Here is an 18,274-nt window from a genome sequence, read left to right as displayed (position 1 = left end):
TTGCACACATAGGCCTAACCCTGATAAAGTTGTCAAATACTATATTTTCAAGATGATATTCACTGTAAGTCAAGCCACCCGTATTGTAAATAAAAAATATCATCTTAATTTCTTTTTCAGCCACAAGTAGATATGTCAACACCCAACCAAAAGAAACTTTGGCCATAATGATTGAAAGTTTCTGTTTATCAGTTCCGTTTTTTGCCTTCAAGAATTCTCTGAACAAATACACAGGCATTGAAAATATAGATAAACCCTCATATGCCATGATTTTCTCTACTACAAAATTCATATTATGACAATATTGTTGACTCTATTTCTTCAACAATGTTCATTAAATGAAACAACTTGCTTTTTAAATTTTAAGGTAAGTCATACCAATTTATGCTACCACGACCATTATAAAATGGTCAATTTTGTTTGGTTCGATTTTTGGTCCTTAATCAAAATCAGTTTTATAATCTTCGCTTCTCTTGGCTTCATTTCCCCAAAAGCTGCTATCTTCTGGCACATTTTTCTACGAAATAATTACAAATCATCTTTTAATGTTTAAATTTACATGGCGTTGCAGGCTACTAATCGCAGCGCTGTTTTCAAAGAGGCGCTATCGGATAACTAACTCCCGTCTGCGTGAAACTTGTACGGTGCAGAATGACAAAACAATGAATCTTGCTTGAATATCAAGGCTTCTTGAGCATTTTCCAAATACGCAGCAATTTGATAAAAACGGGCAAAAGAATACCTATCATTAGATTTGTCAACAATTTCTGACAATCTAAGAATGGAAGGTTCTGTGTTGTTCTAATTGCCTAATATCTCTTTTACCAAACAAGATTCAATGATAGGTATTACTGATAGAAATTTTTTTTTAAGGGACTGTTATATGGCCAAAAAGCAACAGCATCCTGAACTTCAATCCTAGCCAGAAAAGCTGGAACAATACAATAATATCGGCCAAAAGTTCACCATCCCAGGATTTAACTTCATCTCCAAGTCATCATTGCTGTTGCTCTATTCTCCCTCTCTCCTCACGTACAATTTTGTTTCCTTCATTAGAAGTGTTTATGCATCCAGTCTTAGTTGAGATGTCACTGAAAATTAAGCAAAACTGTAATGGAGGAGGGGAGGAGAAACAACTTTTAAATCTGTCCTACTTTTGTTTTGGTGTTCTAACAATTCACCTTTGCGAGCTGGCAATCATATTTTTGCGGCCCGTTGCAACTGTCGCTAGGTCGTTGATACTCTTTTTCTACCCATCGTAATACAAATAAACATGACAGATAACAGAACTAAACTTACCAAATTTAAGTTTGATTCAAGTGCCTTGGTTTCCCCGTCAGTACTGTTCAAAGTTCGTTCATGCTCAACCAATTCTCTGCTCATTTCGTTTTCCAATCTGTCACATTTTTCATTCAGTTCCTTTTTCTCAGCCGATAGCAAATCAATCGTTGCTTTGAGCCCTTCAAGCTCATAACATGCCTCATCATATTTGCCGCGAAACTTTATTGCATCGGCCATTGAAACCGTGTACACATTCTCCATTGCCCGTAAATTGTTCTTTGCTTTTCGTAGCTCTTCATTTAGCGACTCATTCTGCTCTTCCAAATTCACAAAGCTTCTTAGACGAAATTTCAAATTGTCAATCTTAACTGAAAGATCAGCTTTTCTTAAGTTTAAAGACGAAATTGTTCCACGTTGCTCTATGGACACCTCTTGAGTCAGTTTATGTTCTCTTTCAAGGTGATCCAACTTGACACGATAATCGGAAATTTTAGATATTAAACTGTCATTTTCTTCTTGTGCCTCCAATAGCCTTACGTGTTCTGTTTCCCACTTCTTTTGTAGCTGAAATATTCCTTCTTCTAGATGTGTTCTCTCCTCATCCTTTTGCTTGACAATGTCTTCGATCTTTGAAAGCTCAGTCAAACATTTTTCCATCTCTTCTTGTGTTTTCTTCTCTTGAATTTCCAATTCATTTAATTTGAAAGACTTGACCAATAGCTCCTCATTTTCTTTTTCGAGAAGCCCAAGTAAAACTTCATCTTTATTTTTATTCTTCATAAGCTTATCGGCTTGCAAACGAAGCTGTTCATTGTCGGTCTCCAGGTTAAATTGATATTCTTTCATACCTTTCTGCATGTTGACTTCCTGTTCAAGTTGCTTGCTTAAAACTTCCACTTTTTTACAGAGCTCTTCGTTCAATAAAGCCAGCCGTTTGTTTTCATGGACGACATCTTCCTTTTCCACTCGCTGCTTTGCTGCACAATGCAGGCGCGATTCTAATCTTTTGAATCCATCGTCAACATAGTTGAAAGAACATTCGATTTCTTCAAGCAATTTCACAAATTGGTTGCAGTTTTTCTTAAGCCTTTCAGCTTCTTCATCATACACAGAAGTGCCAGTCCTGGATAGTACCACCTTGTCGTAGGGACCGAGTTTCTTCGATAAAGCTGCGTTATTCCCTGCAAACAGAGTGAAACCATAGTCAAGATTTCCTTTCTCGTTTTCTACTGAAATTTTCATGCTAAATAGAAATACGCTAGACCGATTGAACCAACTGTTTTCTCTTTAAATAATTATTTAGCTAATGGTTATAGCGTCGATTTATCATGAAAGTCGACTTGGATTGGTTGTCTTGTTTTTTCCAATCAGCGATCGTTAACTTAACTCTCACCATATTAAAGAGTCCAAGAGAGCAAATGTCTGTATCATAACTCTAGTAAGGGGAACTGTTTCAGCCAATCAGGAGTTTTGTTTACGTTATAGTAATTTTGCCTTCTAGAGGATACAATTCGAGAGTCGAAATTTCTTTGATAGACTAAATATAAAATGGCTTTTGATAATACCTGACGGATATTGCTTCTCGAGAGAGCCACTTGCGAATTGTTCCGATGATGTGGAACCTTCGTCACCTTTTGGCACAAGTTCTTTTGATGTTGGAATATCCCAGAAATTGATTGACAATGACTTTTCTTTTTCTTGAATGACATTGTTATTCCATGCGCTTGCCTCTTCCCTATAAACAGGCACTTCTTGCATCGGCTTTTCTGATGGATCTGAAAGAATTGCAAAAATTGGAGGAAATGAAGACACCTTCATCTGCTCAATATTTAGAAAACAGTAGGTTTTAGCGCTCCATGAAAAGAAAAGAGAAAATGTGCATATTTAAAAAAAATGAAACATAACGTACAAGACGATATCTGGTTTACGTCAATTGGAGCAGATGAAGAGAAAGCTAATGGAGGTTCCAATAAAACCGAAGGCTCTTCTTCATCCTCCTCAAAGAGAAGATCTGGTATCTCTTCTGCAGGTTGGGGCTCTGAAGTAAATCAAAGAACAATCAATAAATTCGAATAGGAAGAGATGAGTAATCTCAAAGATCATTAGAAACCATTTAACATTACATTCTATTGATGCCTAAAAAAGAAGTTTCTCACATACCTGCAGAAGTCAGTTCTGCTTCTAGTTGAATAAGCGATGTGGTGACTTGTTCAACTTCGGGCTGGTTGGAAAATGTGGTTTCTACGTCAGCCAAAACCAACGAGATTTCCTGTTCAGCAACGATCTCTTCTCTTGAATACTCTTCTTCATCCTCCTCAAAAAGAAGATCTGGTATCTCCTCTGCAGGTTGGGGCTCTGAAGTAAATAAAAAAACAATCAATAAATTCGAATACGAAGAGATGAGTAATCTCAAAGATCATTAGAAACCATTTACCATTACATTCTATTGATGCGTTAAAAAGAAGTTTCTCACTAAAAAAGTTTATTACATACCTGCAGAAGTCAGTTCTGCTTCTAGTTGAATTAATGATGGGGTGACTTGTTCAACTTCAGGCTGGTTGGATGATTGGGTTTCAAAATCAGCAAAAACCAACGATACTTCCTGTTCACCAACAATCTCTTCTTCTGAATACTCTTCTTCATCCTCCTCGAAGAGAAGATCTGGTATCTCCTCTGCAGGTTGGGGCTCTGAAATGAATCAAAGAACAATCAATAAAATCGAATACGAAGAGATGAGTAAACTCAAAGATCATTAGAAACCATTTAACATTACATTCTATTGATGCGTTAAAAAGAAGTTTCTCACATACCTGCAGAAGTCAGTTCTGCTTCTAGTTGAATTAATGATGGGGTGACTTGTTCAACTTCAGGCAATGGCTGGTTGGATGATGGGGTTTCAAAGTCAGCAAAAACCAACGAGATTTCCTGTTCATCAATGATCTCTTCTCCTGAATACTCTTCTCCATCCCCCTCGAAGAGAAGATCTGGTATCTCCTCTGCTGGTTGGGGCTCTGAAATCAATGGATTGAGAAATACTGGTGATTTATTTTGAACTTGGAATAATGAATTTTTCAGTATTAGTCTGTTGTGTTAAAATAGGTACCTTGTTTTTGAATGATATATGATTCTATTTCCGACATTCTTTTGAAAAAGAGTAATTGTCTTAACCAAGGAAGTAAATGATTGTAAACAATCTGGAGGTACCTAAGAACTGACAGAATACATGAAAAAAGGAATTAAAAAAGCTATAACTTACCGATGTTAATGCACATTTCGATGACTTCCTGAGATTCTAAGCTTACAGAGTTGTCAAGTTGGTTACATCTGTCAATTCGCCTGCTTGATGACCTTAATTCTAGACCAGAATCATGCGAATTCTCGTGAAATGCAACGACTTCGTTGTCTTCTTCGTGCATAGCTGCATTTTCATTTTCTGTTACATTTCCATCTTCATTTGTCATCAATGACGACTTGATGTTCAAGAGATTTGGATCTGAAAGATATTTTTCAATCTTAAAGACGTAACTTATTTTATAACCAATTCACTGAGGCTATGCGAGTATGGTGTTTGAAATTCTAATTATTTTAGGCAAGGTTTATGTCTTTGGCTACTGCAGAAAGGTACCCAACCTTTGCTTCAGGAAATATGTGACCGCCGCGAAGGTTAAGCGTTTATTTTGAAGGTGTTAGTTACATTTTTCTAATTTTTTCTTAAATCCTTCATTTTTTTAATGCTTGTAGATTCTTCAAGCTTTAATCCTTAATTTATTCTTTTATTCTCAAACGTTTTGCTTCTCTGCGAGTATTACTTGTTGCTCCCTGGAGTTCCCAGTTCGTGACTTCAAATCAGACTTTTCAGTCCGGTATTTTGAATCCACTTTACCAAGCTTGAACAGTTGTGCACCTTCGGCCATAAAGAAAATATGGGACGTAGCTCCACAAGGTTTTCTAGAGATGGGGTTTTCACATGTGGGACGTAGCTCCACAAGGTTTTCTAGAGATGGGGTTTTCACATGTGGGACGTAGCTCCACAAGGTTTTCTAGAGATGGGGTTTTCACATGTGGGACGTAGCTCCACAAGGTTTTCTAGAGATGAGGTTTTCACATGTGAGACGTAGCTCCACAAGGTTTTCTAGAGATGGGTTTGTCACTTGTGGGACGTGACTCTACCGTTGGCACTGCCGTTGTTTACAGGTCCCTGATATATCAACTCTACCGTTTTGACCAGCAACCCTTCAATCGAAATCATTTACCCATTTTGAAAGCAAGACCTCTTATTGTACCCCGACGAATCTTTTTCATTACACATTTTTAAATATATTCTTCAAATTAGGCAAGAATACATTACAGATATATGGAATAGCTTTTAACAAACCTACCGATGAATTCAATTCTCCTCTCGTGCTTTGATCTATAAGTCTGGAGCATTTCATATATCCTAGAAAAATGATTGAGATTGTATTAGTGTGGGATAGCTGTGCTCTTCCAAAACGATTTTATGGAAAGCGGCTAAATTTTACATTGGTTGCGTTCACTATGAAATTGTCACAAAGGCTTTGAGAGTTTGTTTTTTACTACAACTAACAATTCACTCCTCATTAGAACCTTAAACTTAAGATTCTTAATGCTAAAACAAGTATAGCTTTGTTGTTTTACTACCTCAGATTTCTGATGAAATTTTCAATTGTATTGCTATACCTTTTCTGGCGAAATTGAAGAGCCTTGTCCTCTGCGAGGCTGCTGTATCTTGTGCGGTAGATCTCTGCACCATAGCGTAAGAGGATCTCAACACATTCTTCTTCTCCTTTGACGATCGCCAGCAACAAGGGGGTCCTGTGTTGAAAAAGCAAAATATCAAGTATTTAGATTTCGTTACATATAACTTTTATATGCTTTCTTAATATTGGATCATTAGCAACACCAATTGAAATAATTAGATAAGAACCTTTTTTAGATTGGCTAAATAACGAGGAGCAATAAATCTATATATTGAGGCCTTGTGCAATGTTAACAAAGTCAGTTGAAGTATGCTATTTTAACGAACAACTACAAAATTCATTTCCATAAAGCCTTTAAAATTGATTCAAACCATACTTACTTTCCGATTATCTCTCTGATTTCTGTTTCTGCTCCATTTTTCACTAGCAATAAAACCACATTTGGCAACCCAGCAAGGACTGCTTCGTGCAGTGGCGTAGATATATGCTGTGAAAATTCAAGTTTTATGAGTGGGAGTTCTTAGGTATTTATGAATGCATGCATGCTTTACACCAATCAATATATGAATGCTACATTTTAATGATTTTTAGACTTAGAGCATCGAAGATTCAGCATAGGTTAATGAGTAAGAGAGGCTCGTAAATCATCATCTGTATTTATAGATATCTTGCGCTGTTTCTAGTTGTAGCCTTGTTTTTTCTGATTACCCTATGGTGTTGATCATAGAGTTCTACTTTTACAAGGCATTACCAAACAAGAAACCATTCCGGAATCGTTACGATATCGTGGATTGTGTTGACTTGCTCTGAAATCTTAATCAAGATAGTTTGTGATGAAGCAGTGTCTCATTCTTGATACTTGTTGTGGAAACTAGTTTCATCAATAATGCAAGAAAGAGCTTTTTCTAGTTATGTTGAAGATCTTTTAATAACAGAGAAGAGGCTTTCAATTATCACACTTTCTATTTCGGTTGTCTTTGTTCAGGTGTACTTTTAACCAGCGTACAAGAATAAACTAATAGCAAGGTGACTTACCATATCTCTTGCATTCACATTCACATGCACTTGTTTTACCAGATATTCTGCAATCTCCATTTTCTTTCTGAAAATGGCGTAATGCAGTGGTGTGGTCCCTGCGTGGTCAGGTCGGTTGAAGTCAAACTCTATTCCGTAGAATACTTTGACTATATCCAAATGTCCGTTTTTGATTGCCTGTTCAAAAAGAATCGTCATCAGGATTGGTGACAGATTACTACAGAAGGAAAGAGATCAAATTCAGCCACTTTCCTCTCCACTTTAAAAATGTTGGTTTAAAAAAGAAAATGATCTATAAAGTTGCCTGAAATTGTTACCTTAAATTTCAACCATGTTTAATAGCAGTGAGGGGTGCCAACGTGAAAGGAAAGGTAGGTCGCAAAAATTGACACTAATGATCAGGGCCATATTTAAAGAGAGATGTAACTTACCATAAAAACAGGACTCCTCCCAAATCTGTCAATAGTGATTTTGCCATCAGCATCCAAAATGAGCCGTACCACTTGAATTCTGCCGGCGAGGCATCCATAATGCAGTGCCGTTCTGCAAAATTGCAATAGAATTTATGCAACCTTTATCTATAGATAACTAAAGAGACTAACGTTTTTCACGAAGAATGCAAAACCTCAAGTCGCTACATAAAAGATTAAAGTATCAAAGAAAATAGTAATTCTAATTTTGTAGACCTCTTTAAAGACCAAAAATATCACAGATTTCTTTCCAGGAAAAATAAAATGTTAAAGAATAGAAATGAAATTTATTTAAATATGAATTGTCAAAATATCTTGAAAACATTTCAAACTACTGTATTCTGCTTTATTATCATTTCATTTATCATAAAGAAAATAAATTGAAACGAGGAATAAATAAGGCTGATTGCCAGATAAAGTTGAATTAGATATGTCTTCTTTTATAAGTTAGTTCTTTTAATATCAAGACATTCTACTGTTAAAGACTTTTAGGGATAACTTACCGTCCTTCGACATCCTTCTTGTTGATATCAACTCGTCTTTTCTTTAAAAGACTTTGCAGTTTCTGAATCTTGTTCTTGTACGCGGCTCGGTGTAACCTTGGAAGATCCCAAAGGTTTAAACCGTCTTCATTCGTACTCGCTGTTGAGCGGTGAAAAAACTTCGACAACATTGTCAATCCTTCTCAACCGACGTTCACAACTCAACTGATTAAAAATGTTAACCAAAGATGATAAGTTACAGATTGTTCGTAATTTGACGTCATATCAATGAAGGATTATCCATCGTCATAGTTGATTTGGAAGCGAAAAGCCTGGTACCTAATTTGCGTCTCTTCAAAAAGTGTTTCCAAAGCAGAATTTGGTAGAAGGGCGAATTAAAAGAAAAGAAGGACAAGTCTTACTGCTAAGATTATCAAAAAACATTTCAATAATGGGTGTTCATTGATCGACTGTGTATTTATAAGCATCAGGTTGTTAAAGCAGACAGTTTTCAGATTTTACGTCACTTTTACCGCTTGAATACGAAACCTAAGTTTTATCCAGAAAAATTCTTCGACCACCAGAAGAATCGCTTACTTTTCGATTTTTCACAAACAAAGTGTTTTCTTTGAAACAACAGAGTACGGGAAAAATTCCCATCTTCGATTCTGATAAGAAAAAACCTTATCTTGTCGATAATTCATACAAGTGCATTTTTAACAACTTAGAATTACTATCCAGAACAAATATCTACGATAAAATGTTCACAGTGAAATCTCAGAAGCCATTTCGTTTCTAAACTCATGGGGGAGGAGACTATTAAAGAATTCAACAGCTCGTTATATTTTCCATTGCCAATGAATCATAAAAAACATTAGAAAAATAATCCAAAATAATTATGAAGCGTTCATAGTAGGATCAGTACAGCACATAGAGGCCCCATGGAGAGCTTGGATTACTCGGGTGTAAAGGGCGAGAGAGAAGAAATAATAGTGAACTTGAGATTCTGTTGGTTATTGATTAAGGAGAACCAGAAACAGTAAGGGATACATATTGCATGTAGAAAATGCATAGAAAACGAATGTTGCTCCAGACATTTGAGGTTTACTTTCAAGTTAGGGGTCTGGGACACAGGCTACATTGTTGAAGAGCGATCTTCCTTATTCATATGAAGAGCGACCTCAGACATATGAATGAATGAAATGGATAAATTAATAATGATGTATCTACCGAAAATTAATTCAACAAAATTTTTAGATCAAACGAGGGTTTTTCGAGTCTGTCATTTTCAAGCAGAGCTGCTGAGAAGGCGGGTTGTCGAGGAGAACTCTCCCTCACGTTGCTACGGGGAAGTGAGGCTGGTGAAGCCAGTTCATCAAGAACAGATCGAAAGAGCACGCCGGAAAGATCACATTTTCACACTAGCGAATTATTTACGCTGTCATTGTGACATATCCAAGGCATCTTTGGTCATTGAGAGTAAACAACACACCCTTTCTGTTGTTTAGCAGTGGATTTGAAGGGCCTATCACTTCACATTATGGCTGAAGCAAAAGTTCTTGTTCTCGGTGGATGTGGTTTTGTTGGGCGCAATTTGGTTGCATATTTGATAGAGAACAACCTGGCCAGCATGGTTCGTGTAGCAGACAAAATGCCACCAGAAACAGCATGGCTTAATATCCACCCAGGGGCGGATCTATGTAGTAGGACGCTCCCCAGATCACATGACCTTTTATAATCACGTGACAAGTACTATTTAATCCGAAGCTTTGTAAAGCGTAGTTGAGTTTTCTTCGTATCCTCGTTCAGTTAAGTTATAAATCTTGAATGATTTTCAAGATATGAAAATGTAAAGAGTGTGTTTCCTTGCTCTACCATCTCAATAATATAAATAGAAGCACCTCTCACATCTAGGGGGGGGGTGCTATGGGTGCTTGAGCACCCGTCAAATCATTCAGGATGTTATATTTTGAAATTTCAGAGTAGGCGGACACTAAACCAGAGGTTTTCATTTGTATTCCGCCGAGAAAATAATTTCTGTCCCGTCTGAGCACTTCTAGCCCGCTCTCTGTATTTTCAAAGCCAGTTAATTTACGGACCAGACTGTGTTGCTTTTTATCGTTTCTAAAATTTCCAGCACCCCCTGGTCTGTGCTTTAGTCTCTCGCAAACTAACTATAGCCAATCAGTGAATGACCTTGAGCTCCCGCGATTGTAAAGCAACCAATCGGCTTCTGATATCGCGGGTGCTCACTTTTGGCGGGAGCACCCCCTATTGTCAAACGTTGTTCAAATTTTCATTTAGGCAGGCGGAAGAAGCATGTTGTAGTTGTTGTGTAGAAATGGCGATCGCCAGTCACAACAGAAGTGAAGCGATTTCTTTTGAAATTTTAATAGAACAAAAGCGTGTGTAATGAGGTGAGGCCTATAATGCATTTTTTAAACTTGATGCGATGCAAGAGATCAAATTATAAACCTCTGGGTTTTTAATTTGGTGTTTATGAAACTTCTATGAATCTCAATTAAATAGCCAAGAGCTCAGCCTTACAGACCTACTGATTGCCCAGAATATTGTCATCTTCCCGAAATCATTAACAAGATATTAATTCGTACATAAACTGACAGAAACATTAATGATATTTATTTCATCTATTAAAAGTAGCTGTATTTTAAAAATGTTTATTAAGAAGTCAGAATGATGAAAGAAGAAATCAAATATTTTCTTTTATATTTAACCGAGAGAAAAGCAATTACAATTGTTTCTTAGTATCATTTTGTTGTATTTTATGTATCGGTTTCATTTTAAATAGCACATTGCCAGAAGTTGAGAAAATAATTGTTTTAAAATCAAATATTTAAAAAACAGGTATTGACAACCCTTGCTCTTTGAATGTCCAAAAGAAATTCTAATCAGCATAAATTTTGAATACCAGCCCCACACCAGCCCCACCCAAAACTGAGCACCCCTCAAATTTTTTTCTGGATCTGCCCCTGGAGTCCACCATAAATCTTTGAAGACTATCGAGTTGTTCTCAGTCTACCTTCAACCATCAGCAAAATTAAGTACATCTGGGGATTGTGAACTTGAAGTTTCAACAGAAGAAATCATACTCTTTGATGTAAAATGCTCAAATGTGAGACTTGTTTCATGGCCAATACCATCCTTACGGCGGTTTGGTTTTGATGCCACTAGGTTTACTTTTGAGGCTGGAAGGTAACAAAGCAATGTTTTATGCAATGACAGACCCAAAATATATCTTTAATTTAGTCATACATCTTATATTTTATCATCATTCACATGCGCAAACTTTCTGACTTGGATCCTCTTTTAAATGCATCTTGTAAAAAGCTGTTTTGTTACCTTTTGATTTTTGGAAAACCCTGCTTACTATGATTTTACCAAGTTTTTTAGAATAAAAAATACAAACTTTATAAAATTACTGTAGTTTACTTTAGCATTTCTGAAATTCAAAACTAGGAGCATACTTACCATAAATTCTTAAATAATGATTTCAAGTATATATGGGCTATTTATGTCTTTCTTTCTTTCAGACTAAGGATGGTGAAAGAATCCATCAATTGGTGCAAAGCTATGCACACCAACTAGCATTTGATTCTAGTAAATGCTTATCAGCTGATGACAGTGACAATGATAATTGCATTTTTCGTCCACTTCCTCCAGTTCCAAGTGAGTAGTTCAGTGCACTTATTGAAGCATTACAATTGAACTGTCAAAAGAATCCATCAAGTGACCAGATAAAGCTTTCTACATAGCAGTGCTGTATCACATGAACAAGTTGTGTGTGTTTTCTCAGTTGTCAATACAGTTGATGTCCTCTTTCTCAATCTCTCTAGGGAAACTTCCATTTGTTTGAGTTAGCAAACATTTGAAATAATAGATGTCCCCTCAAAATTGTGAAGTTTCTTTTAATGCCTCAACTCATAAAATACTCAATTAAATTAGAAAAATACAATTCAAAGTTCAGTTCTAAAATATTTCTGAGCTTGAGATTATGCTTGTGTAGCATGTCTCTGTACTCTAAAAGCAAACCATACTTGAAAACCATCTCCTTTGTAGCATTTCTATAGTCCTCAATCCTCCACCTCCTCTTTGGCAACTGCTCTTGGCCTTGTTATAGTGTCATTCCGTATAACTTCGAATTACCTCATTATCTCAAACCAATGTTCAGTAATTATTTTTCATCCCTTTCCAACATTCAGGAGATTACTGGAATTGGGAAATTTTCCAAGCCCTTCTTGCAGTTCTTCCCCATTTTTCATCAAAAAGATTAAGTTATTGATGGATACTTAGAGCATAATTCTCTTGGCATGTTTCTTTGTCCAGTGTTTGAAACAATGTCTCTTTTTGCTGATAGTCGATGTCAACTGTATTTATCCACAGCACTGCATTGATATCTAGTTTTCAATCCTGTTGTTTTACTTCTTAACTCAGCTGGCAGTGGATTTCAGGTAGGACCTTTCTGGGCAAAAGTAAAAAAATATGAAGCATTTAATGCTGAATATCTTGTATTGTGAAAATCCTATACAGTGTATTATATTGAATGGAAAAACTGCAAACATGATCCACATCAAAACCAGTATTTTGCTTGTTAATTTGATTGATAGATATTTTTTTGAAATAGTTTCAGTAGCCATTATTGTGCTAGCTCATTTAATGTAGTGGTAAGCTTGATAATTTATGGATGTTTTTAAGCAGAAACTAGATGAAATTCAGATGTTCACAATTACTTTATAAATGCAACGAATATGTTATCAGGCATAACCTTTTCTACTTTAGTAAGAAATAAGCACATATCTTGTATCTATTGTAATTGTGTGGTATGCCTCTATTTGCAAGTTGTCTTAATTCGCAAGTTATTTCTGGTTTTGGCCTTCCGTTTCCATAATCTGACAAACTTTCAGATAGTTTGCCAATAACAGAGGGAACCGGTATCTTGCAGCAAAAATGCTCTATCTTTAATCTATGACATTTTAATTAAAGTTTCTTCTTTGGAAAAATGTTTCCTGTTTTCTTTAATATTAAGCTCAAGCATTGAAAATTCCTAATCTACTTTTTGCTTGTTTGTTGTTTTAATGCTCGAATTTTGAACTTGGCACTTGGTTGTTACATTACTATTTGACCTTGAAAGCATTTAGACACCACAGGCTCTTCAACCGCATCCAAGGACCATGGGGCGACCACCACTGTTAATCCTTACTTTCTGCTTTAGTTGGCAGTCATCAATCATTGCACCATTGCACACATAGGCCTAACCCTGATGAAGTTGTCAAATACTATATTTTCAAGATGATATTCACTGTAAGTCAAGCCACCCGTATTGTAAATAAAAAATATCATCTTAATTTCTTTTTCAGCCACAAGTAGATATGTCAACACCCAACCAAAAGAATCTTTGGCCATAGTTTCTGTTTATCAGTTCCGTTTTTTGCCTTCAAGAATTCTCTGAACAAATACACAGGCATTGAAAATATAGATAAACCCTCATATGCCATGATTTTCTCTACTACAAAATTCATATTATCACAATATTGTTGACTCTATTTGTTCAACAATGTTCATTAAATAAATCAACTTGCTTTTTACATTTTAAGGTAAGTCATACCAATTTATGCTACCACGACCATTATAAAATGGTCAATTTTGTTTGGTTCAATTTTTGGTCCTTAATCAAAATTAGTTTTATAATCTTTGATTCTCTTGGCTTCATTTCGCCAAAAGCTGCTATCTTCTGGCACATTTTTCTACGAAATAAGTACAAATCATGTTTTAATGTTGAATTGACATGGCGTTATAGGCTACTAATTGCAGCGCTGTTTTCAAAGAGGCACTATCGAATAACTAACTCCCGTCTGCGTGAAACTCGTACGGTGCAGAAATGCAAGGAGAATTCACGCAATGACGAAACAGTGAATCTTGCTTAAATATCAAGGCTTCTTGAGTATTTTCCAAATACGCTGCAATTTAATGAAAACGGGCAAAAGAATACATATCATTAGATTTGTCAACAATGTCCAACAATCTAAGAATGGAAGGTTCTGTGTTGCTCAAATGGTCCAAAGTCTCTTTTACCAAACAAGATTCAATGATAGGTATTACTGATAGAAAGTTTTTTTTAAGGGACTGTTATATGGCCATAATGCAACAGCATCCTGAACTTCAATCCTAGCCAGAAAAGATGGAACGCTACAATAATCTAGGTCAAAAGTTCGCCATCCCAGGATTTAACTTCATCTCCAAGTCATCATTGCTGTTGCTCTATTCTCCCTCTCTCCTCACGTACAATCTTGTTTCCTTCATTAGAAGTGTTTATGCATCCAGTCCCAGTTGGGTTGTCACTAACAATCATGCAGTATTAAGCAAAACTGTAATAAAAGAGGGGAGGAGAAACAACTTTCAAATCTATGCTACTTTTGTTTAGGTGTTCCAACAATTCACCTTTCCGAACCGGCAATCATATTTTTGCGGCCCGTTGCAACTGTCGCTAGGTCGTTGATACTCTTTCTCTACCCATAGTAACACAAACAAACATGACAGATACGATAACACTAGTTAACTAAGCTAATATGCTAACAAAATTAAACTTACCAAATTTAAGTTTGATTCAAGTGCCTTGGTTTTCCCGTTAGTATTGTTCAAAGTTCCTTCATGCTCAACCAATTCTCTGGAAATTTCATTTTCCAATCTGTCACATTTTTCACTCAGTTCCTTTTTCTCAGCCGATAGCAAATCAATCGTTGCTTGGAGCCCTTCAAGCTCATAACATGCCTCATCATATTTGCCGCGAAACTTTATCGCATCGGCCATTGAAACCGTGTACACATTCTCCATTGCACGTAAATTGTTCTTTGCTTTTCGTAGCTCTTCATTTAGCGACTCATTCTGCTCTTCCAAATTCACAAAGCTTCTTAGACGAAATTTCAAACTACCAATCTCAACTGAAAGATCAGCTTTTCTTAAGTTTAAAGACGAAATTGTTCCACGTTGCTCTTTGGACACCTCTTGAGTCAGTTGATGTTCTCTTTCAAGGTGATCCAACTTGACGCGATAATCGGAAATTTTAGATATTAAACTGTCATTTTCTTCTTGTGCCTCCAATAGCCTTAAGTGTTCTGTTTCCCACTTCTTTTGTAGCTGAAATATTCCTTCTTCTAGATATGTTCTCTCCTCATCCTTTTGCTTGACAATGTCTTCGATCTTTGAAAGCTCAGTCAAACATTTTTCCATCTCTTCTTGTGTTTTCTTCTCTTGAATTTCCAATTCATTTAATTTGAAAGACTTGACCAATAGCTCCTCATTTTCTTTTTCGAGAAGCCCAAGTAAAACTTCGTCTTTGTTTTTATCCTTCATAAGCTTATCGGCTTGCAAACGAAGCTGCTCATTGTCGGTCTCCAGGTTAAATTGATATTCTCTCATACCTTTCTGCATGTTGACTTGCTGTTCAAGTTGCTTGCTTAAAACTTCCACTTTTTTACAGAGCTCTTCGTTCAATAAAGCCAGCCGTTTGTTTTCATGGACGACATCTTCCTTTTCCACTCGCTGCTTTGCTGCACCATGCAGGCGCGATTCTAATCTTTTGAATCCATCGTCAACATAGTTGAAAGAACATTCGATTTCGTCAAGCAATTTCACAAATTGGTTGCAGTTTTTCTTAAGCCTTTCAGCTTCTTCATCATACACAGAAGTACCAGTTCTGGACAGTACCACCTTGTCGTAGGGACCGAGTTTCTTTGATGAAGCAGCGTTATTCCCTGCAAACAGAGTGAAACCATAGTCATTTTCATGCTAAATAGAAATACTCTAGACCATTTGAACCAACTGTTTTCTCTTTAAACAATTATTTAACTAATGGTCATAGCTTCAATTTATCATGAAAGTCGACTTGGATTGGTTGTCTTGTTTTTTCCAATCAGCGATCGTTAACTTAACTCTCACCATATTAAAGAGTCCAAGAGAGCAAATGTCTATACCATAACTCTAGTAAAGGGAACTGTTTCAGCCAATCAGGATTTTTGTTTACATTTTAACAATTTTGCCTTTCAGAGGATACAATTCAAGAGTCGAAATTTCTTTGATAGACTAAACATAAAATGGCTTCTGATAATACCTGATGGATATTGCTTCTCGAGAGAGCCACTTGCGAATTGTTCCGATGATGTGGAACCTTCGTCACCATGTGGCACAAGTTCTTTTGATGTTGGAATATTCCAGTAATTGATTGACAATGACTTTTCTTTTTCTTGAATGACATTGTTATTCCATGCGCTTGCCTCTTCCTTATAAACAGGCAGTTCCTGCTTCGGCTTCTCTGATGGATCTGAAAGAATTGCAAAAATAGGTGGAAATCAATAAATACGCAGAGATAAGTAATCTCAAAGATCATTAGAAACCATTTACCATTACATTCTATTGATGCCTGAGAAAGAAGTTTCTCACATACCTTCAGAAGTCAGTTCTGTCTCAAAGTGAACGAGTGATGGGGTGACTTGTTCAACTTCAGGCAATGGCTGGTTGGATGTTGGGCTTTCAAAGTCAGCCACAACCAACGAGATTTCTTGTTCATCGATGATCTTTTCTTCCGAATTTTCTTCTTCATCCTCCTCAAAGAGAAGATCTGGTATCTCCTCTGCAGGTTGGGGCTCTGAAGTAAATCAAAGAACAATCAATAAAATCGAATACGAAGAGATGAGTAATCTCAAAGATCATTAGAAACCATTTAACATTACATTCTATTGATGCCTGAGGAAGAAGTTTCTCACATACCTTCAGAAGTTCGTTCTGTCTCAAAGTGAACGAGTGATGGGGTGACTTGTTCAACTTCAGCCAATGGCTGGTTGGATGATTGGAATTCAAAGTCAGCCACAACCAACGAGATTTCTTGTTCATCGATGATCTTTTCTTCCGAATTTTCTTCTTCATCCTCCTCAAAGAGAAGATCTGGTATCTCCTCTGCAGGTTGGGGCTCTGAAGTAAATCAAAGAACAATCAATAAAATCGAATACGAAGAGATGAGTAATCTCAAAGATCATTAGAAACCATTTAACATTACATTCTATTGATGCCTGAGAAAGAAGTTTCTCACATACCTTCAGAAGTCAGTTCTGTCTCAAAGTGAACGAGTGATGGGGTGACTTGTTCAACTTCAGCCAATGGCTGGTTGGATGATTGGGTTTCAAAGTCAGCCACAACCAACGAGATTTCTTGTTCATCGATGATCTTTTCTTCCGAATTTTCTTCTTCATCCTCCTCAAAGAGAAGATCTGGTATCTCCTCTGCAGGTTGGGGCTCTGAAGTAAATCAAAGAACAATCAATAAAATCGAATACGAAGAGATGAGTAATCTCAAAGATCATTAGAAACCATTTAACATTACATTCTATTGATGCCTGAGAAAGAAGTTTCTCACATACCTTCAGAAGTCAGTTCTGTCTCAAAGTGAACGAGTGATGGGGTGACTTGTTCAACTTCAGGCTGGTTGGATGATTGGGTTTCAAAGTCAGCCACAACCAACGAGATTTCTTGTTCATCGATGATCTTTTCTTCCGAATTCTCTTCTTCATCCTCCTCAAAGAGAAGATCTGGTATCTCCTCTGCAGGTTGGGGCTCTGAAGTAAATCAAAGAACAATCAATAAAATCGAATACGAAGAGATGAGTAATCTCAAAGATCATTAGAAACCATTTAACATTACATTCTATTGATGCCTGAGAAAGAAGTTTCTCACATACCTTCAGAAGTCAGTTCTGTCTCAAAGTGAACGAGTGATGGGATGACTTGTTCAACTTCAGGCAATGGCTGGTTGGATGATGGGGTTTCAAAGTCAGCCACAACCAACGAGATTTCTTGTTCATCGATGATCTTTTCTTCCGAATTCTCTTCTTCATCCTCCTCAAAGAGAAGATCTGGTATCTCCTCTGCAGGTTGGGGCTCTGAAGTAAATCAAAGAACAATCAATAAAATCGAATACGAAGAGATGAGTAATCTCAAAGATCATTAGAAACCATTTAACATTACATTCTATTGATGCGTTAAAAAGAAGTTTCTCACATACCTGCAGAAGTCAGTTCTTCTTCTAGTTGAACGAGTGATGGGGTGACTTGTTCAACTTCAGGCAATGGCTGGTTGGATGTTGGGCTTTCAAAGTCAGCCAAAACCAACGAGATTTCCTGTTCATCGATGATCTTGTCTTTCGAATTCTCTTCTTCATCCTCCTCGAAGAGAAGATCTGGTATCTCCTCTGCAGGTTGGGGCTCTGAAGTAAATCAAAGAACA

At 36.7% G+C, this 18,274-nt stretch overlaps 2 protein-coding genes across 11 annotated transcripts in view; one reads left to right on the top strand and one right to left on the bottom strand.

Annotated features, from left to right (window-relative positions):
• LOC135690746 (docking protein 5) overlaps positions 1-18,274 on the top strand; it is a 48,752-nt gene that overhangs the window by 5,428 nt on the left and 25,050 nt on the right. The window contains exons 5-7 of one of the 10 annotated variants that reach the window (XR_016145203.1): positions 6,427-6,523; positions 7,077-10,403; positions 11,538-12,852. The exons of 5 other annotated variants lie outside the window; for them this stretch is intronic. Coding sequence is in view for 4 of the 5 variants with exons in the window: in XM_089115096.1 (XP_088971222.1) it covers positions 121-299 (179 nt within the window). In the remaining variant the exon portion in view is untranslated. Of the gene's footprint in view, positions 1-120; positions 300-2,188; positions 2,221-6,426; positions 6,524-7,076; positions 10,404-11,537; positions 12,853-18,274 lie in introns of those variants that run through there. 4 more of the 10 variants (XM_089115113.1, XM_065208395.2, XM_065208396.2 and 1 more) reach the window with 4 other exon arrangements.
• On the bottom strand, positions 4,433-6,684 carry LOC135690869 (uncharacterized). The gene is made up of 2 exons (XM_089115117.1): positions 5,661-6,684; positions 4,433-4,774 (listed from the first exon to the last, which is right to left on the bottom strand). Exons 1-2 carry the CDS (start codon positions 5,707-5,709, stop codon positions 4,527-4,529), a joined length of 297 nt encoding a protein of 98 aa, XP_088971243.1. The 5' UTR covers positions 5,710-6,684; the 3' UTR covers positions 4,433-4,526.

Source organism: Rhopilema esculentum, chromosome 4, assembly GCF_057945365.1.
Source record: "Rhopilema esculentum isolate cy_ngs chromosome 4, ASM5794536v1, whole genome shotgun sequence".
NCBI classification, from domain to species: Eukaryota; Metazoa; Cnidaria; class Scyphozoa; order Rhizostomeae; family Rhizostomatidae; genus Rhopilema; species Rhopilema esculentum.
This window is presented reverse-complemented; position numbering and strand designations above follow the sequence as displayed.